The 23,195-nt window shown below is 36.7% G+C and overlaps 5 protein-coding genes across 5 annotated transcripts; 3 read left to right on the top strand and 2 right to left on the bottom strand.

Moving 5' to 3' along the window:
- Nucleotides 1-93: 93 nt before the first annotated feature.
- LOC114534175 lies at nucleotides 94-22,518 on the bottom strand. The gene is made up of 10 exons (XM_028555724.1): nucleotides 22,412-22,518; nucleotides 15,972-16,001; nucleotides 14,405-14,475; nucleotides 13,922-14,054; nucleotides 12,501-12,568; nucleotides 11,619-11,748; nucleotides 10,828-10,923; nucleotides 1,823-2,556; nucleotides 1,446-1,629; nucleotides 94-162 (listed from the first exon to the last, which is right to left on the bottom strand). Exons 2-10 carry the CDS (start codon nucleotides 15,994-15,996, stop codon nucleotides 149-151), a joined length of 1,455 nt encoding a protein of 484 aa, XP_028411525.1. The 5' UTR covers nucleotides 15,997-16,001; nucleotides 22,412-22,518; the 3' UTR covers nucleotides 94-148.
- LOC114534177 (ubiquitin carboxyl-terminal hydrolase 36-like) lies at nucleotides 3,306-5,556 on the top strand. Its single transcript, XM_028555726.1, has 3 exons — nucleotides 3,306-3,914; nucleotides 4,287-4,664; nucleotides 4,996-5,556. The coding sequence occupies exons 1-3, from the start codon at nucleotides 3,522-3,524 to the stop codon at nucleotides 5,164-5,166; spliced, it is 942 nt and encodes a 313-aa protein (XP_028411527.1). The 5' UTR covers nucleotides 3,306-3,521; the 3' UTR covers nucleotides 5,167-5,556.
- Nucleotides 5,209-7,787, top strand: LOC114534176. The gene is made up of 5 exons (XM_028555725.1): nucleotides 5,209-5,292; nucleotides 5,610-6,153; nucleotides 6,324-6,759; nucleotides 6,930-7,101; nucleotides 7,319-7,787. The coding sequence occupies exons 2-5, from the start codon at nucleotides 5,665-5,667 to the stop codon at nucleotides 7,473-7,475; spliced, it is 1,254 nt and encodes a 417-aa protein (XP_028411526.1). The 5' UTR covers nucleotides 5,209-5,292; nucleotides 5,610-5,664; the 3' UTR covers nucleotides 7,476-7,787.
- LOC114534179 lies at nucleotides 8,069-9,693 on the bottom strand. Its single transcript, XM_028555730.1, has 3 exons — nucleotides 9,385-9,693; nucleotides 9,063-9,308; nucleotides 8,069-8,564 (listed from the first exon to the last, which is right to left on the bottom strand). The coding sequence occupies exons 1-3, from the start codon at nucleotides 9,609-9,611 to the stop codon at nucleotides 8,396-8,398; spliced, it is 642 nt and encodes a 213-aa protein (XP_028411531.1). The 5' UTR covers nucleotides 9,612-9,693; the 3' UTR covers nucleotides 8,069-8,395.
- Nucleotides 18,279-19,570, top strand: LOC114534190 (UPF0746 protein DDB_G0281095-like). Its single transcript, XM_028555744.1, has 2 exons — nucleotides 18,279-18,322; nucleotides 18,766-19,570. The coding sequence occupies exon 2, from the start codon at nucleotides 18,773-18,775 to the stop codon at nucleotides 19,568-19,570; it is 798 nt and encodes a 265-aa protein (XP_028411545.1). The 5' UTR covers nucleotides 18,279-18,322; nucleotides 18,766-18,772.
- Nucleotides 22,519-23,195: the final 677 nt, after the last annotated feature.

Here is a 23,195-nt window from a genome sequence, read left to right as displayed (position 1 = left end):
GCATGAGCTGTTGGCAGGTGACTTCGCACGTTGATTGCACTTCTCCAGATGGTTTAACCAGTGGCGTAACGGACGTAAGGTAGGGTTAGGACAAGAACTAAGGGCCCCCGACCGTTGGGGGCTCCAGAGGGCCCCCATTGATTGCCGTCTATCGCCACGATTCTTAAAGAAAAACGGCGTGTCAGTGTATCGCATAAAAAAGTCAGGTTAAAAACAAATATTTATGCCAAAGATAGGCCTAGGGTATGAGGTTGATTGCAAAAGAAAATGCAGCGTTAATGATGGTAGATCAAATAATAGAGTATCCATCGACCATGGCTGAATTTTCTATTCTATTATCTACAGTGGCGTAGCCAGCCTGACGATTTTGTCCCGCTATGTAAATTTCGAGTTATTATAATCATTCATGTCTTTAGAAATTTATTGTTTTCACAGTCAACGAACATCAAAAAATTAGCATAGCGGAACAAATCGTCAGGCTGGCTACGCTACTGATTATCTATGTTCTATTACTTATATAACTAATGAAGTAATACACTAATGTAAATTTACAAGCTTCTGCTCTCAAATTATTTTTCAAGTGAAAACATGACAAACAGCTAGGGCCCTCACACCAAATATAGACCATCTTCGTCCGTTACGCCACTGGGTTTAACGAACGCTGTCGCTGGGAGAATTTTCTACGTAGTTTGATGATTGAAGATGAAGCATCATTTTACCATGAAAGGCGAAGTGAATACACAAATGAAGTGTTTGCAACTCCATCACTCTATACTAGAGTGATCTTTATTGGCTATTGCAGCCCGCAAAGGGTGCAATTAGTGCTTAATCGCATTACTCTTAGCTTAGGAAGTTGCAGTATTTGCCATCGATTGCAGAAGATGTATAATTAAGAGCCTTATTTTAATAATATTTAAGAAATAGAAAACATTTTCCGTGTTTCTAAAGAAAAGGGAGAATTTCGTTTTAAACTAATCAGCATATTTGTCAATTATGCATGCTGATTAGACATTCTGATTTAGCCAATCAGAATGCTTAATCAGCATAATTTAGCCAATCAGATTGCCTAAATTTTTAATACCTTTTTACGTACCTTTACGTACTCTTATGTACCTTTTTACCGGAAGTAGTCAAAATTTATGCATTCTGATTGGGTTACTAAAAATGCAAACAAACCTGTTGATTGATCTAAAACGAAATTACCCCTTGTTACGCATGGGAGTTTGGGAGAACGAGAAATAATCAGTGTAATCACCTCGCCTTCGACGACTAATTGTTAAAAAGAAACACGCTTCTCGATCAATCAGCACGCGCGTACTATAAATGTTATATTATAAATATTATTGTTTGAAAATAAATGCATTCGTAAGCCGAACAAGATAATAAATTTTAGTGAACCTAGCTTAGTTTAGTATAATACGCCATAGCTAAATTATCGACGTTACCTTTGTTGTTTGATGTTCTAATCAATCTAAGCATCACCCGATAAACCAACAACTCAAACTGCCAACCAGGTCTTTGATTTCTAAAGAAATTCTTGATTTTCGAGGTACTGAAGCGCCCGCGATAGTCTGCAACTAACATCTGTATTAGAATCACAGGTCTTGGGTTGTCTTGGAAATGATAATGCTGGAAATGATAATACTTATAACACCTTATCAAATATTTGGCAATTCTGCCTACTTTTAGAATGATAAACTGTGCTTTTTAAAGTAAATGTAGTTTATTCACACAGAAATAGAGGTTACGTAATGAGCAGGTGAATTAACCAATCAAAATTGAGAATACGATAAAGTGAATGATAATAGCAATTGAACCATACCTTGGGTAAATCTTGCAAAAATACAAGGCACACATGAATATTCAACCAACTGTCTGCATCACTAAACTCTTCACCAAGCTTCTTTACTTCATCCTTGTCTAACTTGTCTTTCACAAGGTTTTCACACTTTTTGATGTTGTGCTTGAGGAATTCCGCTACATCCCGTTTAGAAGATGACTGAAGAATTTTTTTGATACTTTCTTTGGCAAGACAAATACCATACCGGTAAAGACTTTGTTCATTCTTTTCCTTTTGCTTCATGAGTGTGCTTAATCTTTGGTCAAATTGTTTCATTTTTTGTTGTAGTTCGGCAAATTCCTTTTGGCCAAACTTCAAAAGGACTAACGTAATTAGCCAGGCATACGTCGTCATCCTGTGGCACTTGGCTTTATATCGATCCACATCTATGAAGTGAAAAAACGTTGAGCGAAGAACTTCTTCCGCCTCCAATACGTTTTTACAACGATCCACCGATAAATCTGAAATATTTAAAAATATTTCATTTAGCAGAACATCAAGCGCTCTTTTCACTACGCGAGAGCTGTCACAGCAAGCAAGCATTGCCAACTGGTCAAGTTGTCCATCCAATATTGGAGATTTAGGATCAGAATTATTTAAAAGATGGGTGATGATAAAGATTTCTTCTGCTGTTCTATCTTCGTCTTTAGTACTTGCAAATTTATCAATGAACTCTTTTGTTTTGCTTTTAAATTCATTTATTTTCTCTCCGAGTTCTAAAAAGAAATCATGATTGTTCACAGATGGTTCAAAAAATATGCTTAAAACGATAGTGCTAATACAATATTTGAAGGAGCTAGGCAAATATTTCGTCCTTCAAAATTATTTTCAACGGGACTGACTGACAATCGGACGTTAATTACTCCGGTGTTAGCCACGAAGTTGAAAATTCGCCTTGGTTTTGTTTTGTTGTTGTTTTTTATTTTTTTTTCGTCGTCGCAATTGTGTTTTGGCGCAAAATATACTAATATTTGAAATGTGTATGTGACCGTATTTATCTAAGAGTTGTGGTGCACAGCTTTGGCTAATTTTCCGATGCGCGATTTGATTTCGCTCGCATGATACGTCAATTCCTCCAAGAAGAACAAATAAACCGTTCTTTTGACGCTGTTCGATTAAGTTTAGATTTAATTTGGGTCAGAATATATTTAATACATGTAGATTCTGATCCTTTTTTAATAATATCGCTGCTATTTCGTCGTTTAACAAGATGTGGCCGTGTATGGGCGCGTTGACACTTCGCAGTTTGCACAGGATTGAAGATTTAATATAAGCGCGAATACCAAAGTGTAAGACATAGTGAACGTATCATGCGGTTTATTACTCCGGCGTCAGCGACGGAGTTGAAAATTCGCCCCGGTTTTGTTTGTTTTTTTTTTTTGTTTTTTTTTTATTTTTCGTCGTCGCAAGTGTGTAAAGGCGCGAAATATTACTTGTATTTAAAGTGTATATGAAATGTTCTCAAAAAAACTCACTACTACCTAGATAATACACCGAAATGGCCAAATATTTTCGTTTCCAGGCTTTACTAAGGTGTAGGAACGTTTTTTAAGCACATAAATATAGGCTATTTCGGTTTCAAAAGTGGTACATCTTTTACGCGCGGCCAAATTCGCACCCCCCTGATTTCTGACGTAAAAACCTTGACATCGCTCGCGGCATATGTAAATATGGCGGCAAAATGGAAAATATAAACACTCGAAAGAGAAAGACTGGCGGTAATTATTGTGTGGCTGGTGGCCCTAGCAAGGTTAGTTGTAAGAATAACAGTTATACCGATGGGGTTTCTATGCATTACTTTCCCAAAAACGAAGATCTCAGGAAAAAATGGACGAATTTTGTTCGTAAACATCGAAAAGACTTCGAGCCATCGAAGAAGTCGTGTTTGTGTTCAGCGCACTTTGAAGACGAATGCTACGAGAACCGTCCAAGTATTAGCTTCGCTGACCTACCAAACATCGACAAACCTCCAAGGTTTAAACAGTTTTTGATAAAAGGATCGGTTCCAACAAAGGATGTCGCAGGAAAATCCGCACAATTGTATGCACCGCCGAGTGCACGCCAGCGAAGACAAGTAAGCATTTATGACATATAAATCAACAAGATTTATACTAGATTTATATAAATCAAGAAGATTTATACTCTATGAATCATATTAAATTTTCATGAAATTAAGATGAACAGAATTTCGGTCGAAAAAAGTTAAAATAGCAAAGTTTTGCATCCACAAGACAACATACAGTCCTGTGCAAGTTTTTATTCTTTGATGTTGTGGGAAAATCGGCCAATTGTGGCCCTGTATACAGAATGATCTGCCCATGACATATTTTTTCGGAATGTATTAAATTCCCATTTGTGCATACTGTAACGGTACTGTATGTACACTTTTATAGTCGATAATGATGATGAAATGTAATCAAATTTTTTCATCATGCTGTATATATAGATTTTAAAAGAATTGAATGCCTCTCAAGTTGAGACGTTGCCTCATGATGCTAACAGTAGTCCCAGCTCATTACCAAACAAGCCATCAACTGAATGGCCAAGTCCTTCTGTCACTCCTGTACAACCTGAACCAATCACAAGTGCACCAACCAGTACAAGCAATCTAAGCTCATCTGATCAATACACATGGTCAAGTCCTGTCACCCCTGTAGGAGCTGCTACTACAGTTCTACATGCACCTGGGTCCACAAAAAAGCCAGTGTGTCATAAATGTGTAATGCTTAGAAAGAAATGCACCTCGATGAAGAGAAAGAACAACAGATTGAAGGTTCAGATGCAACATTTAAAGAATAAAGTGAAGCAATTACGGAAGGTGCAGGTATGGGTAATTTACAAGTTTCTCGAAGTAGTAATTTAGTACATGTAGCTTCAGTTAATGCAGTATCTGTAGAGTGTCACAGATACCTTTGTACTGCATTCAGTCTACTTTGCTATTACACACACACACACACACGCACACACACACACACACACCAACAATGAGAGCAAGCGACACACAATGGTTACAAGTAATAACTTTGCTAATATATTTACTGAACTCATTTGTAGCTGATTGGTGTCACTGGTATTGCTGCAAAAAAAATAAATATTTAGTATGACATACATGAACTGAACTGTGTGCATTAAAATATGTGCATGGTTTTCTATAGAGAAAAGCAGTGATGGAAACAGGGTCCCTTGATGACAAAGACACTACAATAGCCTTGATGGACGATAGCTCTGATGATGAAAACGACAATGGCAGCCAAAATGAAGATGAAGATGAAGATGATGATGACGATCATGATGATAGTGATGATGATGGAAATGGGATCTACTGACGATGAGATGAATTTGAAAAGAGACCCTGATTGGACTGCACTTGAAGAATGTGATGCGCAGGACTCTAGTGATGACGAAGAAGCAAATGAAGAGCAAGAAAGGGAGCATGCACAGAATGAAGTCAGGTGCTGTTCACAATCCATACAGTTTAATGTCACATAGTCCATACACATGTGCACGGCAACCGAGACGGGAAACGACTTATCACAGGCCCCTAAGCCTTAAAGGCCCTTGATTTGACACAGGCAGATTTATAATGTGGGGCCAGCTCACTTTCAACCTAAGTCTACACGCATTCTATTATGATACCATTTAGCATGGGACCCACAATTTCTCTTGGCAGCCATGCATATGTGTAAAGAGTATGATATGGATCATGATGGAGTCATGATACACTACATACCGCACCCAAGTACTAGCTATTTTACTTTAATTAATATAGATTTGAAGCAGAACAACCAGTCTACGAAGAACCTAAATTTATTGTTTTCTTGAGCATGCTAGTATCATTGTTTACAATGTTCTGCTTTAAATGCAAGGAAAACAAACCCACCATAAGTGTCCACCGTAATGGAACCAAGGTGACAATTTGGCAGCATTGTCTTAAGTGTGGGAGCAAGGCCTTTAAATGGGAGTCTCAACCACTGGTTCTTGGGCTGTATCCAGCAGGGAACATTCTAATGAGCTTTGCTACTTTGCTATCTGGGGCTTCTGTGAGCAAGGTTCTGCTAGTATTTCGGCACATGGGACTATATGCATACAGTGTTCGTACGTATTATTTCCACCAAAAGAAATTTATTCTCCCTGTGATCCTCAAATATTGGGAAAAACACCAAGCTGCACTTGTGGAAGAAGTCAAGACCATCAAAGATACAGTTTGGTGTGGGGATGGAAGATTTGATTCGATGGGCCACAGTGCCAAGTATGGTGCATACACTATGTTTTGTACCACTACACTTAAGGTTGTGCACTTTGAAATTCTTCAGGTACATTCAACTCACTACATTTTTGTATCCAAATATTTAATGAGGCTGAAGTAATGTGTACTGTATGTTGCACCTAGTCAGTAGTCAGATGATTTTACTAATGAAGGAGACACCCTTGGACCCTAGTAAGTTAACCAATATATACTGTAGAGTGCTCCTTCTTCTTACAGGCAAATGAAACAGGAGGCAGCTCACCCATGGAGCTGGAGGGTGCGAAGAGAGCTTTCGACTATCTGACAAGAGTTGGAATCAACATCCGAGTCTTCATTACTGACCGCCATCGAGGCATTGCAAAATGGGTCCGTGAACACAAGCCAAACACCTCACATTTCTATGATATTTGGCATGTTGCCCGATCTATTCAAAAGGTCCTGCTCAAGCTAAGCAAAGAAAAAGGATGCGAGAAGATTGCAAAGTGGATGAAAGCAATCCGCAACCATCTGTATTGGTGTGTGACTTCAACAAAGCAAGGGTTTGAAGAGCTAATACTAGCCAAGTGGAATTCATTCATGAATCATGTAGCAAACAGACATGAGGGCCACCCTGACCCATTGTTTAAAAAATGCTTACATGGTGAAATTGACCGTCGCAAGTGGATTTATAACGGTACACTATATTTCGAAACAAGCTAGGAAAATATAGTTAACCCATTAAGCCCCAGAGCTTTCCCATTAGCAAATAAAATCGTCTGGCATTTGTAAAAAAAAGGCGGTCGCATTGTAGGTTAAAGGGTTAAATTTGTTGTGGTTATAAATGATCAATTTTGTATTTTCTAGGAACAAAGGCATATCAAAAACTTAATACTGCCTTAACAAAAACTAAACTCCTGAATGACATCAAAAAGCTATCACCTGATGCTCAAACAAGTAGTCTGGAAGGGTTCCATGCAACATTGAATCACTGGCACCCAAAAATGATCTGTTTTAGTTGGCTGGGAACATATTGCAGGTGTGAAAATTACTTGAAAATCACTAATCATACACATTAGAACATTAAACAAAGGGAGGGTATGACTCAACAAGTGAATGATCTGCTCTGATATTGGGCATACCAGTTTACTGTATTTTACTCTTTCTGTTAAATGCCATATGATTTGACTTAAGGGAAAATTCAAGATTACAAAAATATGGGTAATAGTATCTAGATACATTTTGTTTCATTTTAGGCATATAGTTGCGGCACTCCACTTTAATGAAAATGTCCAGAGAAAATCACATGTTTGCAAGGATGGAAAAGAATCTGTAAGGGTGATTTTTCCCAAGTACAAGATGGGAGAAGAAATTGTTCGAAAAGTTACTGTTCCACCTACCTATAGTAAGTAAGCACTAAATGAACTGTACACACTACAAGGTGATAATGTACAGTATTTATATTTGTTAATTTTGTAGTGTGCCATAAAATTGATGATTATTGCCTATTTCCCTAGCAAGGCATTACAAATGTTAAATTTTGTAGCTATAGCCATACTAAAGTAATTATTTCCTAGAACTGTGTATATTGATTCAGGAGACAGTAAGTTAATTATAGCATTTGTCTTTTAGACTATGTTGAAGAAATCAGGAGACTTCTTTTTTCTATGTCTAAGGCACAGATTAAAGAACTTGAATCAGTAAAAGAAAGATATGCTGCCAAAACTCCATCCCCATTGACTTCACAGTTCACAAAAAGAAAAAGCAAACCAGAAGCAATAAAGGCTCATGAACAAAAAAGAGTAGAACAGCTGCTGAATTATTTCCTGCTGGTAAGTGTCACCAATACACAAATGATAGCACCTAGGTATGCTTGTACAGTGAACAATATATATATATATATATATATATATATATATATATATATATATATATATATATATATATATATATATATATATATATATATAATATATATATATATATATGTTTATTCACAGTAGCAGAACAACAGGCTTTACAAAAAGAAATTGCAGCTGCAAAAGCCAAAAGCAAAACTAAGAAGAGGAAATCTCCCACTTGCAAGACATGTGGCAAACGTAAAAAAGGACACCCAAGAGGCACTTGTCCAGCATCTACCTAAGTTTATCAACTAAACTTAGGGCATGTTATGAAATAATGATGTTGTGAAACAAAATCCCAAGAGATGTACATAAGAAAATTTGTATTGTTATTTAAAAGCTTATTCTTTTCTCATGTATAATACAGTGAATAAAAAAAAAAATTAAACAGTAATCATATATACTTAACAATCTATCAATTGGTCCATCATTTCAACTCCTTGCTTCTGCTGACTGGTAACCTCTTCCTTGATGATGGTTGATGGGAAAACGATTTCTGATGTTTTTATAAACACAAGCTGGCAATGGTCTTGTGTTATCCCAACCCATACTGCCACAAATCCAACGGATTAACCATCTGTATGCGATAGCTCGTAATAAACTACAGGTAGAAAAACAGCATCATATTAAATGAAATAGAGTCTTGAAAGTACCGTATACATGTGGGATGCTATATTTAATCATAATGGGCTATTACATTTAAAAACCATACCCCCCCTGTTGAGGACCTCTGGTTTCTGAGACTATTCCCCCTCTGGAATGGCAAAAAATCTAGATAGTAAACCCCTCTGGAAAAAACCTTGACTCCCTGTGGAAATGCATTTTTACCCATTCACCTCTCTGGAATTGCCTAAATTATGCCATAACCCTACTTGAAAAAGGAAAAATTTACCCCTTTGGAAAATAGAGGTCCTCGACAGGGGGGGGGGCGCTGGTATTAAATGTTATAGCCCAATACACAACACCACATTACACTACAATGTTCCAACAGCCAAAACAGACGCTAAGAACTTAACTACATAAAGACTTACTTATATAGCAATATGTATATTTATACACATACTGTACGTATTTACAATAAACTTTCTATTTTACTTACTCGTTCTCAGACTGTCCAGCATGGCGACGGTAACTTCTGCCATTTCTGTCCTTTAACATAGGCCCAACATTTTCAAGTACTGTTCGATTTGTCATGGCTGTAAAATCTTCGTGTTGCGTGACACATTTAAATTTCTCAATCGATCCATCAAATATTAACTTGTGTACAGCTTCTGCAACCTCATGACAACACCTACACTCTCTTGGATTCTGCAGTTGCTCGGTACAGCATTGCCCACACTTACACCTATCACATGTGATGTACGTGCATTGAAATATGTCCAACGATCAAAATATATGCAATATTAGCAGTAAGCTTATACCATTGATCAAAGGAAACTTGACGTTCGAATCTTGAACAAAGAACAGTTGAAGACAGACCATCTTCGTCAAGCTCATCTTCCTCTTCGTCGCTCGAGTTAGCAAGAGGTTCGTCTTGATAAGGTTGCACTCCTCTTACAGTGATATTATCTTCACCAGAATCACTGCTGATTGATTCTGAACTTGATTTTGAGCTTGAAGACTCATCGTGTTCGCTAAGGTCGCTCATAGTGGGTATATTATATCTTTTGAACGGTTTGTAATTGTACGTTCGTCTTTTACAAGTAAACAAATAAATATATTTCGATCGCGTGTCAAGGTTTCTACGTCATCAGTGGCAGTTCTAGTTCCAGTCTCCTTGACAAAAATTGACTAATTTATTGGTCATTTTTAACTATTTTGCGAAGCAAAATCATTGCTTTCTAAAATTTTTCTGATATTTTTTTTGTGGTTTTAGTAAAAAAAAGATAATAAGAAAGAGAAAAAGCGAAGAAAAAAATTTATTTCATATACACTTTAAAACGTGTATGTGACCGTATTTATCTACGTCCCAGTCTTATCTCCCAAGAGTTGTGGTGCACAGCTTTGGCTAATTTTCCAATGCGCGATTCGATTTCGCTCGCATGATACGGCAATTTCTCCAAGAGGAACAAATACACCGTTCTTTTCATGCTGTTCGATTAAGTTTAGATAGAATTGGGGTAAGAATATATTTAATACATGTAGATTCCGGTCCTATTTTAATAATATCGCTGCTATTTCGCCGTTTAACAAGATGATGTGGTCGTGTATGGGCGCGTTGACACGTCGCGTTGTTTGCACAGGATCGGAGATTTAATATAACTATATAAGCGCAAATTCCAAAGGCAAACTGTAAGACGAAGCGAATGTATCATGCGGTTTATTTACATTTTTGAACAATTGAACTTCTATACTGCGATGTGCTTCTGAATTTCGCGATGGAACATTTAGGTTCGCAAGGCATCTAAATGCGAATATGTATGCGAAACAATACGCGAACTGTATTGTTTATGTTCAGAAGCTCTATATTGAAGACTGGCACGTGCGCCGGAGTTAACGCCAGAACGGCGTCTTGTTTACATTTTTGAACAATTGAACTTCTATACTTTTTAAAGTACGATGCGCTTTTGAATTTCGCGATCGAACAACATTTTGGTTGGCAAGGCATCTAAATGAGTATACGAACGGTATTTTTTATGTTCAGATATTGAAGACTGGCACGTGCTCGGCACGCCGGAGTAAACGCAAGAACAGGCGTCTTGTTACTCCGGCGACAGCGACGGAGTTGAAAATTCGCCTATGTTTTGTTTTGTTTTTGTTTTTTGCTTTTTAAATTTTTTTTCGTCGTCGCAAGTGTGTTTTGGCGCGAAATATACTAGTATTTGAAAAGTGTACTAATTTAACAATTTTGAATTGAAACTTACTTTTAACATTTATTTCTTTTTGCAAAATGTTTCTATCCTCGGATGTAAAAGCTTTGTGGTAATCTCTGGTTGGTAAGTTGGGAGGAAAAGGAGAATCTAAATAATTGTAAATGATTCCAAACGTTGAACTTGGCTAAATAACAATGGCAGGAGCTTTACACCACTTCACGTTAAAGGGCTGACTGTGTGGCTAGAAAAACTCGACTAGAAAAACTACATTTTTGGGAATTGTGATTTCTCTGACATGTTTTACGAATTGTCAGAATTGATTCTAATTATTGCTAAGGAAAAAGGACTTAATTTCAGGTGGAAATCATACACATCTCAAATTCAAGCCTGGAACACCTGCAAAAAATTTATCAACTATCGGTCCTCCGGCAGAAATGGAACCTACGCTTTAGAATTCCGGTACAATTAAAGGTCTTGTACCATGCTCTCTCTTGTAACCAGCTACAGTGGTAGTTGACAAGAGAGAAGCATGGTACGTGTGAGTTTAGGATAGTAATGCGTGCGAATATTGACTAATATTCTCTGAACTATTCCTGGCTTGAATTCGACGTATATGCATGATTTCCACTGGAAACTAACGCCGGTATTAAAAATGCTAACTCGCACTGAAACTCAATGAGTGCATGTGATAGAAATCTTGCCATTATTTTTATTCAATGAGAAAGTTATTGCTTAATCGCTGGAAAAAATCGTCATGGAGACGTTTAATCGGTCATAAGTACGTCGTACATGAAGCAATAGCCTTAATTTATAAACACTTCTCAAATAAAGTTAATCAGTACCATTAGAAGTAGGCTTTGAGTTGTCATAACTGTTTGTAGGATCATTCTTTAATTGAGATCTTCTATTCACATTCTCATCTATCTCATCTAGTTCTGAAACCTCTTTACCAACGTTGGTCTTTTTAGAGAGCTACAAAAGGCAGGACGGAGCTTAAAACAGGATCTTATTTGGTGCCGAGAATCTCTAAAGTGTCTTCGCATGACATGTATTAGTTCATTTGGAGTGCTCGAAGTAAAAAAAGCAAATTTTGACATTACGTACGCGTATACTGGAACTGAAACTTTATGTATTACTTTCAAACCACAAAACATTGTTGTTCAATTTTTTTATTATTGTTGTGTTGTTGCGAGTTGATGTTGAAAATTGTTAGGTGTAGCAGGAAGCGAGCCCACTTTTCGCGGCAATTTCAGATTCGCAAACCGATCCCATCAGCGGATTTCGCCTACTGGGAAACGGGCTTCAGGCCATTTTTAAATTCCCGGGCCCAATGCGCGAAATCAGCTGCACATTATCAAGGGAAATTATTGAATTAAGAGTTGTAATATATCTGCTATGATTTTGTTTTAAGATTTTATTTCGTGGTCAAAAATCATAACCGAAGGCCGCTGCTCTCGTGAAACGAAGGTTCAAACCGCCGAAATTGATCTTCAGTCGCTCCGAATAACGTTTTTTTTGTGGTTATCTGAAGTCTAATTTTTATTCGAGATTAACATGTTTTTTGTTATGCTTTTCTAGTTTTCTTTGCTGTTTCGCTGAAGTTCTAGCTTTTCGAATTTATAGAAGATGGTTACAATACAAAAGTTTTTACAAAACAAAAAATTTCCTCAATCTGATATCCATGCATCATCATCACCATATCGAATGCATAGCTGCATACTTACTTCTGAGTCTGAGTGCGAGGAATAATCAAATGAACGACGGATATTTTCACCTTTCAGCTTAATAGGTGCTAAAAAAGACATGTTTTGTATTACACCGCGCCTCGGGCAACAACGGCGGTCCCGGGTCAACAACTACTGTTTCCCTTGGCGTCAGTAAAAAAGTAACTTATATCTAGTGTCAAATATATCTGGTGTCAGTATCTTATATCTATAGTGTCCAGTATATTATATCTAGTGTTAAAATGAAAATAAACCATAGGCCAAAGAAGAGCCAATTTCTAAACATCATAGACATGTATAGACGGAAATACGAAGCAAAGATGTATGGATCAAAATATGAAAAAACATAAAGTTAACTTAGGCCCTGTTCATATGACCCCGCTTACCGGGACGTCTCGCTTACCTATGATCTCGTCGTGTGTTACTTTTACTAGTAAAACTTACAACGTGCTCATATGAGAAAACGAATTGTCCCGCTAGCTGGGATCTCGCCTTTGAGAGGCGAGATCATAGGTAGACGGGATAAATCGATTCCCATATGAACGCGCTATCCCGCTTGGCGGGATGAAATCTAAACACTATAAATACTCGATTTTAATGCTAATTTGCACGATTTTTAGCAAATTTTACGTTTGGGTTAGTACAAATTATCAAAAATATCGCTTAACTAATGTCCTACGATGCAAAACAATCATTAAAGGCAAAAAAATCGCGTTAGCGATCGTTTTATTCTGTATCGATGAAAATTATTTCCATAAAGTTACATTGGAAACGAAAAATTTTTATCTCGGCAAGCGGGATGAAAACACCATATGAACACATGGAAATTTTCATCTCGCTAGGTGAGACATCTCAGTAAGCGGATCATATGAACAGGGCTTTAAAAAACTAGGGAAAATTTTGAAGTTTGATGACCGCACGTGTCGATTACACGTAATCATGGAGATTTGAAGCCCTCCACGCGTGGACCTCATAACAATAGCAATAGCAAAGCAGAAAAGATGAATTTTTGACACTAGGTATATAACAAAAAGATTTGAAATAAAAGAACAAGAGCCTAAAGATCAATATCCCGGATTTTTACTTATTTTTAGCTAAGAGAAATAGCACGATCAGATAATCAACCCTCAGTCATTCTACATTTTTTAGCACAAACGGGAACAAACATTGCATTGAATTATTCTCATGCACAATATGGTAGCATTTCATTAGCATAGCATTAGGAGGTGCAAGTGTTTGCCTAAAGGTGATTAAACCAACGCGTGCATGGTTTGGAGCGCGAATTGCCGATCAATCTGTCATTAAAATTTAGCCTCCAATTCAAATCGTCTCTATGCTACCAACTTTTTTCATTAGTATAAATTGTGATTATTGGGCTTGAACAAGAGTTTGAAAAACTCAATCTGAGTGGAATACGATACCATTGGAAGTAGGTCTTGGACAATCATCTGTGTTCGGCATATTCGAAATCTTTTCTACAATTTCAACTAGGTCGAGAGTCTGATTCCTTTCAGTACTCTCCCCATCAGCGTGCGTCCTTAGTAAAGGTGGAATCTGCATGTAAAGCAATAATATTATTAGAATTCGTGAAGTGTCGTAATTCGTCGTTTTGCAAAATCACGGCATATGAAAATTGCCGATTTGTCTAAAACGAAATTCCCTCATGTGTGCTGCAGAAAGATCAAAGATGGATGGGTGGGAATGGATGCATTCCAAGGCTCATAATTGCTTAACAAAGCTTAACCGATAGTAATATAATAACCACACCAAAAAACCCAGTCTATATTATCAGGAATTAGAGAGAAAAGTTTATATCTTAACTGTTTTGTAAGTCGTGGTAAGTTCCAATGGAACCAAGTAGCAGCGTGGCAACTCATGGCTTCGAGCCTCACGAGTTTAATTACCTGATCGTATGTGTTATCGTCGTCACGACTAGTTTTGTCATCTGTCGGCACTTTAGGACGCTCTAGATTAACTTATTTAAGATGGTTGGTTAGCGATGGTTGGTTCGCGTTTATCATTAGCATTATTCTAAAATGATTTCAAAATGAATACAATAAAGTGAAAATTGCACTTCGTGTCGTGCAATTTTGGTGTGAAATCAAACTTGTGATTACAAATCGCACTCCTGCTTCGCGGTCGTGCGATTTTGTAATCACGCGTTTGATTTGATACCAAATTGCACTTCACACTTACCATTGCAATTACCATTATTTTAAATTATATAAATTTTTTTGTAATCTGTAATCGTTACTAAATACTGTAAATCTGTAATCGATCGCAATTACTTGAGTTTCATTTCAAGAGGAGTGTGATATGAGCATTAATCCCAACCCTTGATGATTTTGGCATTAATTTCACTCATATTCGTTCTATTAACCATTTTTAATTGTATATGCCTGAAAAGTTCGCGATAAAGCGCGACAAAATGTACTGTTTATGTACAATTACAGTCCTCTCGTGTCATTTATAGTAAAAATTATAATGATTTTTCCAAATAACAAAATGGTGGAAAGTATTTTGCATCATTGCATGCAAACTAATTAAACAGCCCTAGAGGAACTAAAAAGGCCAGAAAGGTAAGCGAATGTAGATAAACGTCTGAAAGGAATTTTATAACAAGAAAATATCGGATTCCTGTTTGCGTTGAGAATTATGCCTGAAAGTTCGAGATAAAGCGCTAAAAATCAGTTTATCATGCTTATAGTAAACAAACTTTGGTGTAAACTTTTTCTTTGAGTAACTAAATTGTAGTTCTCTAAAAAATGACAGTTTTAATTGCTTAATTCTGTCACTGATTATGAATAGTAAACTAGTAGTAAAAAAACTTATTAGCTATTTACTTAAGATAGAGCAGTGGCCAATGGCCTCCATGGCAGAGATGAAACTGAAAACCTCGAATACCCGTCGATAATAGGCAGGTAGAGGTGTGTTTACTGGATGACATTTTGTTAATGATGAAAATTTCGATCAACTGAGTACAGCGGTCATGCAACGATGCAAATTATCCGTGTCATTCTATTATTCGTTTTGCCGCATATATAAGAAACTGAAACCGGCCCGGCAACAGTTGAAGAAGAGCAGTGGCGTAGCCAGCTTAACGATTTTGTCCCGCTATATAATTATAATTTAACAACATAAATGTCTTTAGTTTCTCTTCACCATACATTGCTCATTTTCTATACTTTTTCAAATACTGTAAAAGGTAATTCAGTTTGATCATTTCACGACGTCCTGTTTTATATAAACTTTCATATAATATGGCCTGGTCGGCCTGATCTGTCCTTTTTATTTGACATTGTATTCTCAACTTTTTAATAACTATTCTTTTAACTTCGGTCCTGACGAGAAACTTATCAAGACTAATTATCCATTGAATTCCCAAATTCAATGTTCTTGAACTTTAGACTTTCCTACCATACAGCGCATGCGTTCGAGAAGCTAATACTATATAAACAAGTTATAACTAACCATCTTCATCTTTACTTTCGGCCATATTTCCTGCAAAGAGATTTTCACAATAAGCGTTTTAGTTTGGGAAGATAGTATCGCGATATGATTCTTTTACTCTCTTCTAGCATTATTATATACACTTAATGTATGCTCCCGAAATACGGAGTTTTATTTTCCCAAGAGTCTGAATGTTTGAAACATCGAGTCTCGCGGAAAAACAAAACTCACTATTTCCCGAGATAGTGTACATTAAGTGCTTTGTTACATAGGAACAAAGACATACATGTTACAAACCAATTTCATTTAAAAAAACGCTTTATTTTGTTATGACAATATGCGGGCAACAATTCTTCACTTGTTTCCCTGGCAAGGGAAACATTGCATTTATTTAAAGTCATGCGCATAGCCGGACAGCCCGGACTAACCATATGGCAGAAGGGGCGTCCGCTCACGGGCCCAGCGCTTTTGAGGCCCCGCGCTTTACTCTACTCTCAGTAATTTTTTTTTTCGGTGCGTGAAGGAAAAAGGGCCCCAAGCCGCATGGCCACAAAATAAAATAACGTCACTCTAAAAAGAGAGGCCCATTAAATATAAATAAATGCCTTTAAAGCTTATATTAAGCTATCGGAGCAAAAAAAATTACGCGAGGCCAATAAGGCACCCCTGCAACCAGATTCTCCCAAGAAAATTTTAGGGTAATGGGAAAATTTACTGAATTGAAGACTTGAAGTAAAGACAGGGCTGCACAGAGAGCAGGTCAAAGGGGGAATTTGTTCCGGGCCCAGGGTTGCAAGGGCCCCCAAAAACCTACAAGAACTAAAATTAAACAGTTGTTGGAAATAAATAGTCCTCTTTCAGAAAACCTTTTATTTTATTTATAGTTTAGGTAATGCAATATATATTCGATGTCACAGAAATCTCACCCCCAAAACGCAGGGAATCGCATTTGCTGCACTATAAAACGGAAAATTTTCTTCCCAGGGGAGATACCCCCAACCCCCCCTGACACTGCTATAGTTAATAGAAATTCACTTTTCTTACACCTCTCAATGTTCTGCATGGTCATGCATTATCGCCGAACGGTTAATCCGGCCCTGGTCACGTAACTACGAATGAACCAATCACATTTAAAATACACAGCACCTATATAACAATATCTAATATATCTTCAATTATACTCGTTTAAGTATGCACAGCACAAACAAGAGGAATCTTTAGCTTGAGCTAACAATCAATAACACTTGTCGATAATCAATGGCATCATTCATTGGTGATGCAAAACAGTTGCATGGGCTCATTTATACATTCAATATCAAGAGACCAACACTAAAACTAAAACTCGAGGAGGGTAAATGGAGACAGCATGCAGAACACATATTTTCAGTATTTTCTTTGAATATTATGCAAATATTGTCGAAAACGCAATAAAGATTAAGGGGATACAGGCGCAACAGAAAATTATTCAATTATGTAAATATTGAAAACGCCTTCTTTTTGTTGCTGCTACATGGGCGGAGCATGGAAACCATGCATAAACGTAGCGATGTCTAATGCGTCATTCATACATAAATTATTCAAACTTATTCGCTGCGTAATTGTCTGAACGGATAACCTTTTTGAGGGATAAAGTTTGACGTGTTAATATTTTAGAAATATTTTAATTTTATTTGTGTGATCATGAACAGATGTTTGAAGCTCACGAACAGGTTAGGACGAATATCGTTGACAATAGAGAAATTTAGCAAACACGACGTGGCGTCTAAGACGTCGCGAAAATGGCGTGGCATTGGATATTTCACTTCCGGTTTAATCTAGGACGGCAGTCGTGTTAAGTCCACGACGTGAAATCATACATTTTGACGTCGCGTCTACGACGGTGAATTGAAAGCTAATTTTTTTAAAAAAATTGAGGTAAGAAACCTTATTACTTGTTCCCGGATTACATATATTTATGTATATTTTTCTTTACCCTTAAATTGGTTAATTTTTGTCTTCTGAAAATCCCGGAAGTAAATAAAAAGGAAATGCGTAACACGGGTTGGCTCATTACGGGGGTTTTCCCGGAGTCAAAACAAAACAAGTTAAAAAGCAGTAGTGCATTACACTTTATCTGTTTTATTTTCTCGCTTAAAATAGCTAGAAAATATACAATATTTCACCTTAAGATATAATTAATATTTCTTTGCAATACTTTCAATAAAAGCTATGCCAGAAGTGATATCAAGCAGTTTATATTCAGTACATATCTATCGCAGTATCATTTTAGCTTAACTGTGCTTCGTTATTTACCTACATTTTATCACTAAATTTTAGGTGAAAATGACAGAAAACCAGGCAGTAAGCAGCGAGAAATCCCAAATTAAGTGCCGGTATGCCTTTCAACATAATTTCAATGCATCGGTTCTGCACATAAGTCTTAACTTCGTAAATCTTAACTTCAAGTCATAACAATGCACGACCCGCAAATTTGAAAATTGCCAATATTTTACATGTGTCTACACACGGACTCTAGTTCATATTCATTTAAAATTATAGCGAACCAATAATGTGTGAAATACGCTGACAGTTCGTTGCATTTCAAAAAATAAAACAAAATGTGTTCTAAATGTAAACATTTAAACGTTTGTTTACATTACGACTAGATCTCATCTTCACAAATTAAATAATCATAATAACACATGAATATTTTAAAATTAATATATATTTCATGTGTAAGTACAGAGCATGGAGAACCGAATTGACCCACCGAAATGAATATATGAATGCTCATTTTATAACAGCTATGAAAATAATCTAAATAAAAAACTTATAGAGTACAAATGGTGTGGAATAACGAAAAAGACAAAACACTCTTGAAGGAGATGGCTGCAGAAGGGGTGATGAGAAAAAAACCCAAGTCAAGGGACAGAGGAACATCATGGGAAAAGGTTGTCAGCAACTTGAATTCTTCTGCAGAGTTTGAGGTGTCACAAAAGTCACTTCGTGATCGTTATAAGCTCCTGGCAAAAAAATATAAAAATAAGATGAGAAAGGAAGAGAGTTCTACAGGTGGTGGGGGTGATGGGCCAAATGAGCTAGAAAGTTTATTGCAAGATTTAATAGAGATGGAGGAGGATGCAGAACAACGAGTGACAGATGAGAATGCAGAAAAGCAAAATACTATCGAAGCTGATAGAGCAAAGGCCATGGAGATGCGACAAAGGGCGATGGAGAGCTTTGGCGAAACAAGAGAAAGGCTTCAGGAGAATGACATACATGTACCAAAAAAGAAACGAAGATCAAACAGAGAAGGCATGCATGCTTTGGAGAAAGCCATCGAGTGGAAACAAAAAAATGATGAGGAGGAACGCAAAGCAAAGGCTGAAGAACGACAGCAGCAATTGGTTATGCAAGAGGCATTTATGCGACAGCTGGAGGCAACCCAACAACAACAAACCGTTCAGTTTAAATTAACTGAACAGCAGCTGCTCAGTACAATACATCAGCAACAGCAACAACAACAACAACAAGTACAGCAATTTGCTGCAATGCAGGAAAACATGGTACGGATGATGGAACAGCAGCAAAGACAGACTGAGCTAATTCTTGAGCTTTTCAGACAGTCAAACAACAATTAAAATAATTTTTGAAAATATCTTTGCAAAGTTCAGTTTTATTATAAGGTGTAAATTATTTTTTAAATTGTTAAATAATTGAATGATAACAACATATTCTCACTAATTCTGCATCACACTTATATGTGGATGAAATGTTTCCAATGTTATACTATTTTTAAAAGTAATTTGTAACATATTAAAATTTGTAAAATATTGCTTTAAGAAAAATTAAAGCAGAATACCACTTTTTAACAATTCATATACATCAATGTCTATAATGATATGTTCTTTTTACGAAAAATATTGTTCCAAACTTGGTGGTGAAAGCTCAAAATAACTTGAAATAATGTTTCCATATAAGCAAGTATGTGCATTTTGTAGCAATGCACACACAATATACATCTTGCCAATGGCACTCATGTTAATTTTTTGCTGTTTTTTCATGTCAATGAATGAAAAGTAATTGCTGATGCTCCCAAACATCCACTCTACTGACACACGAACAGTGCTCATGGCTTTGTTAAACATTTGCATATAGGGAGTTAGCTGTCTGTCTTTAAATGGACCTTGAAGGTGAACGCCCAAAGGATACGCTGGGTCACCATAAAGACAGAGTGGCATATCACCATGAAATGCATGTTGATCTAGTGACTGTAGAAGTCCAGACTGGTACAACATTGTGCTGTCATGCCGTCTGCCCTCATAAGGCCCAGAAAGATTGGCAATCAAGCCATTTGGCACCACAACACTCTGAAATTTCATGCCATGGGTTCGCTTGTGGCCATTATACATGCCTCGTTGATTTACAATCGGCCTAGCTATCCTTCGTACTGTTCCATCAACAAATCCGAAACAGTTTGGAAGTGGGGACCCATGGGTATGAATGCTATCAGCATAAGCAGAAAGATTTTCAGGTGATAGAAATGGTTGCTCCCAGCTTTCAAGGCGATGATGATGTGTGTTATACACAAAATTTAGTACCGTGTTGAAAATAAGGCAAATTTTAAGGCAGGTTTCGTCCAAACATGCCAACCATATCTGTATACCGACAAGGATAAGCCAATCTCTTCAAAAGGATGCACAAACCTTCCAAACCAGTGCATGTTGTTCTTTGGCAGCAAACAATTTTTTCGGGGATGTTGAGGCAATTTAAGAGGATTGGGATATCACTCTTTCTGAAGCGCAATTCTGTATGACACTGTGTGTCATCTAGATTCTCCAAATTAAACTCATCAAATTTCCAATACGGATAAATTGATTTTGATTGGTTTGCGATATGCAAATAAATAAAATCGTCAAAGTCCACCAAGTCGTTAATGTAAGCAAGATTTAAGTATTCGCGAAAGCTTTGCAAACCATAGCCAGACATTCTACAAATATTAAAGCAATTTTTGACTGCGATTTTCACTGCAATAAAACATACGTGATATTCGCGAAATTTGAGTTTGAAAATTAAACAACCGTCTTTGAGCATTCGAAGTTGAAAATAATCTATTGCCTTCACCCTGAGAGCAACCTTTCTATTTCATGTCTTAATCTAGATCTAAAAAAGATGAAGAAACTCACCTGATAAATACATATTCCAAAGTTGTGAATAAAAAGTTCCAAAGGAATATTCCAAACCGACTAAACGCGTATATCAACCTCTTGCTAAATCACAAATAGTTTACGACGTGGTGGCGTCCTAGTCCCAGATCGCTCGCGCTAAAACGGCGACGTCTTAGACGCCACGTCGTGTTTGCTAAATTTCTCTAATATTAGTGCGCAACGTCGAATTCATGTATTTCATGACCAAATGTGACTTGTGCGTACATTTTGATTATATTAATTCCTTTATTTACATTGATTCCCCTTAATTGATAGTTTGCATTGGTATTGATAGTTATTTAGTAGTCACTCCATCAATTATTTTTGTTGTAGAACGTAAAAATATTTATGGAGACATTACACGCGTATAGTCTAGTAACTCGATATGTCAGTAATATACCTGATGGCAAATTTATTAGAATGATTGGATGCATATTTCTTCGTTAGTAGTTTGTGGAGTTATTGTCTAAATGCGATTAAATATTGGGTAGACCTAACTAAATTACCTGGTGGTTTAAAGCGTAGGAACTTTAAGAGCCATCGATTTTGATCGCTTGATGGCGATGATTAAAGACGATAAATATGGCAGTGGTGACCTTCAGCCTTTCTGAAAATTAAGCTTTTCATTTCGGGCCCGGGTGAATACAATAAATATGATGTATGTGAAATGCAATGGTATAGATATAGAAAGCTGCGATAAAAACAGAATTAAAGTGAACTTAACGGAGACATGCAATGACTAGCTTATTCTGTTAATTAATTTACCGACGGGCAATCTTCCTGATAGGCAAGATGAGAAATCTATGAATTACCACTTTATATTTAAGCTTTGGTTTCAACTGCGTTTTTATATAAAAAAATATTAATGCGACAAGCATATCAAGAAAAAATAACGTTCCGATAATTAAGCCGGTTAGTAACCAATCTCCACATTAGAGTTTACTGTAAGCACAGCCGTAAGGTACACATATGTAGCTAATATCAAAGACCAGTTTGAAATTATACACCTAGCCGCGAAGGACTTGTTTTGTTGAATATCATGAACCATGAAACAAGCAATATTGAGTGTACAACGTACGCCTGAGAATCAGATTAGACCTTTAGTGTAAATTAGTTCAAAGTGCAGATTACATTATTGCTCTCCTTTATGCAGGGTTTCACAATGTACTGACTTTCACAGAATACACCAAAGCAATTAACGTCAGAGTTCATCGCTTGAGATATGAATCCTGAAGTTTTTCTCCTGTTACGTAATAGAATTTTTAACCCACTTACCCGCAGTAGGTAACGATTCACCTGAACTAGATCAAAGATGCGTGTTTTTAAACGTCTCTCCGTTTCAAACAGATAACCAAAGTTGCTGCAGATAAAGAAATTCACAAAGCAGCTTTTTACAGTGAAATTTAATTGAAGATAATTATGATCGATTTAGGTTGCAAGGCATTTCCGCATTTTTGCATTGCGCACGTTTCCTACGCATCTACCTATCCTTGCGCAATATACCTATGAAATTCTTCAGTCATATAAATGGCTTGCAATTAAGACGAAATAGAACTGATTTGAAAATAAATTGTTACGCCTGTGATCTTATAAAGCAGTATGGATGAATAACTTTACAGACCTGCCTTTTTTTCACCTTACTGACTCAAAGATAAACATGTGTGTGTGTTTGTGTAATGCTATAGCTGATAATTACGGGAGAGTTGCCTCGCATGGGTCCCGTTCGCACTCTTGCCGCTTGGGTATTGTTATGCAATAAAGTTGTGAAAAAAAAGATAAAAAAGATTTATCAACAAATGTATACACCTCTTTGAATTTATTCGTCAATTTCGTTGAAATTATTTTTATTGGGAAAGCATTTATTTTTAAAGGTGAATCTGTTCAAAAAGTAATTTAAATTTGGCTAAAAATTGTAGTAGTAAAACTGCTCGTAGCTAAATTAATATATTATAGTTATACTTAAATTTGATAGCTCGAGTCGACTTTATAATTGTACTTGATATAGAATTTTACTTATACGCCTTCGATCATTAGCAGAAACAAGTATTACAGTATTTCA

The sequence above is a fragment of the Dendronephthya gigantea genome, unplaced genomic scaffold (genome assembly GCF_004324835.1).
Source record: "Dendronephthya gigantea isolate DGI-Jeju-01 unplaced genomic scaffold, DenGig_1.0 000098F, whole genome shotgun sequence".
Classification (NCBI taxonomy): domain Eukaryota; kingdom Metazoa; phylum Cnidaria; class Anthozoa; order Malacalcyonacea; family Nephtheidae; genus Dendronephthya; species Dendronephthya gigantea.
Note: the sequence above shows the minus strand (reverse complement) of the source record. Positions and strands in the feature narration are given on the sequence as shown.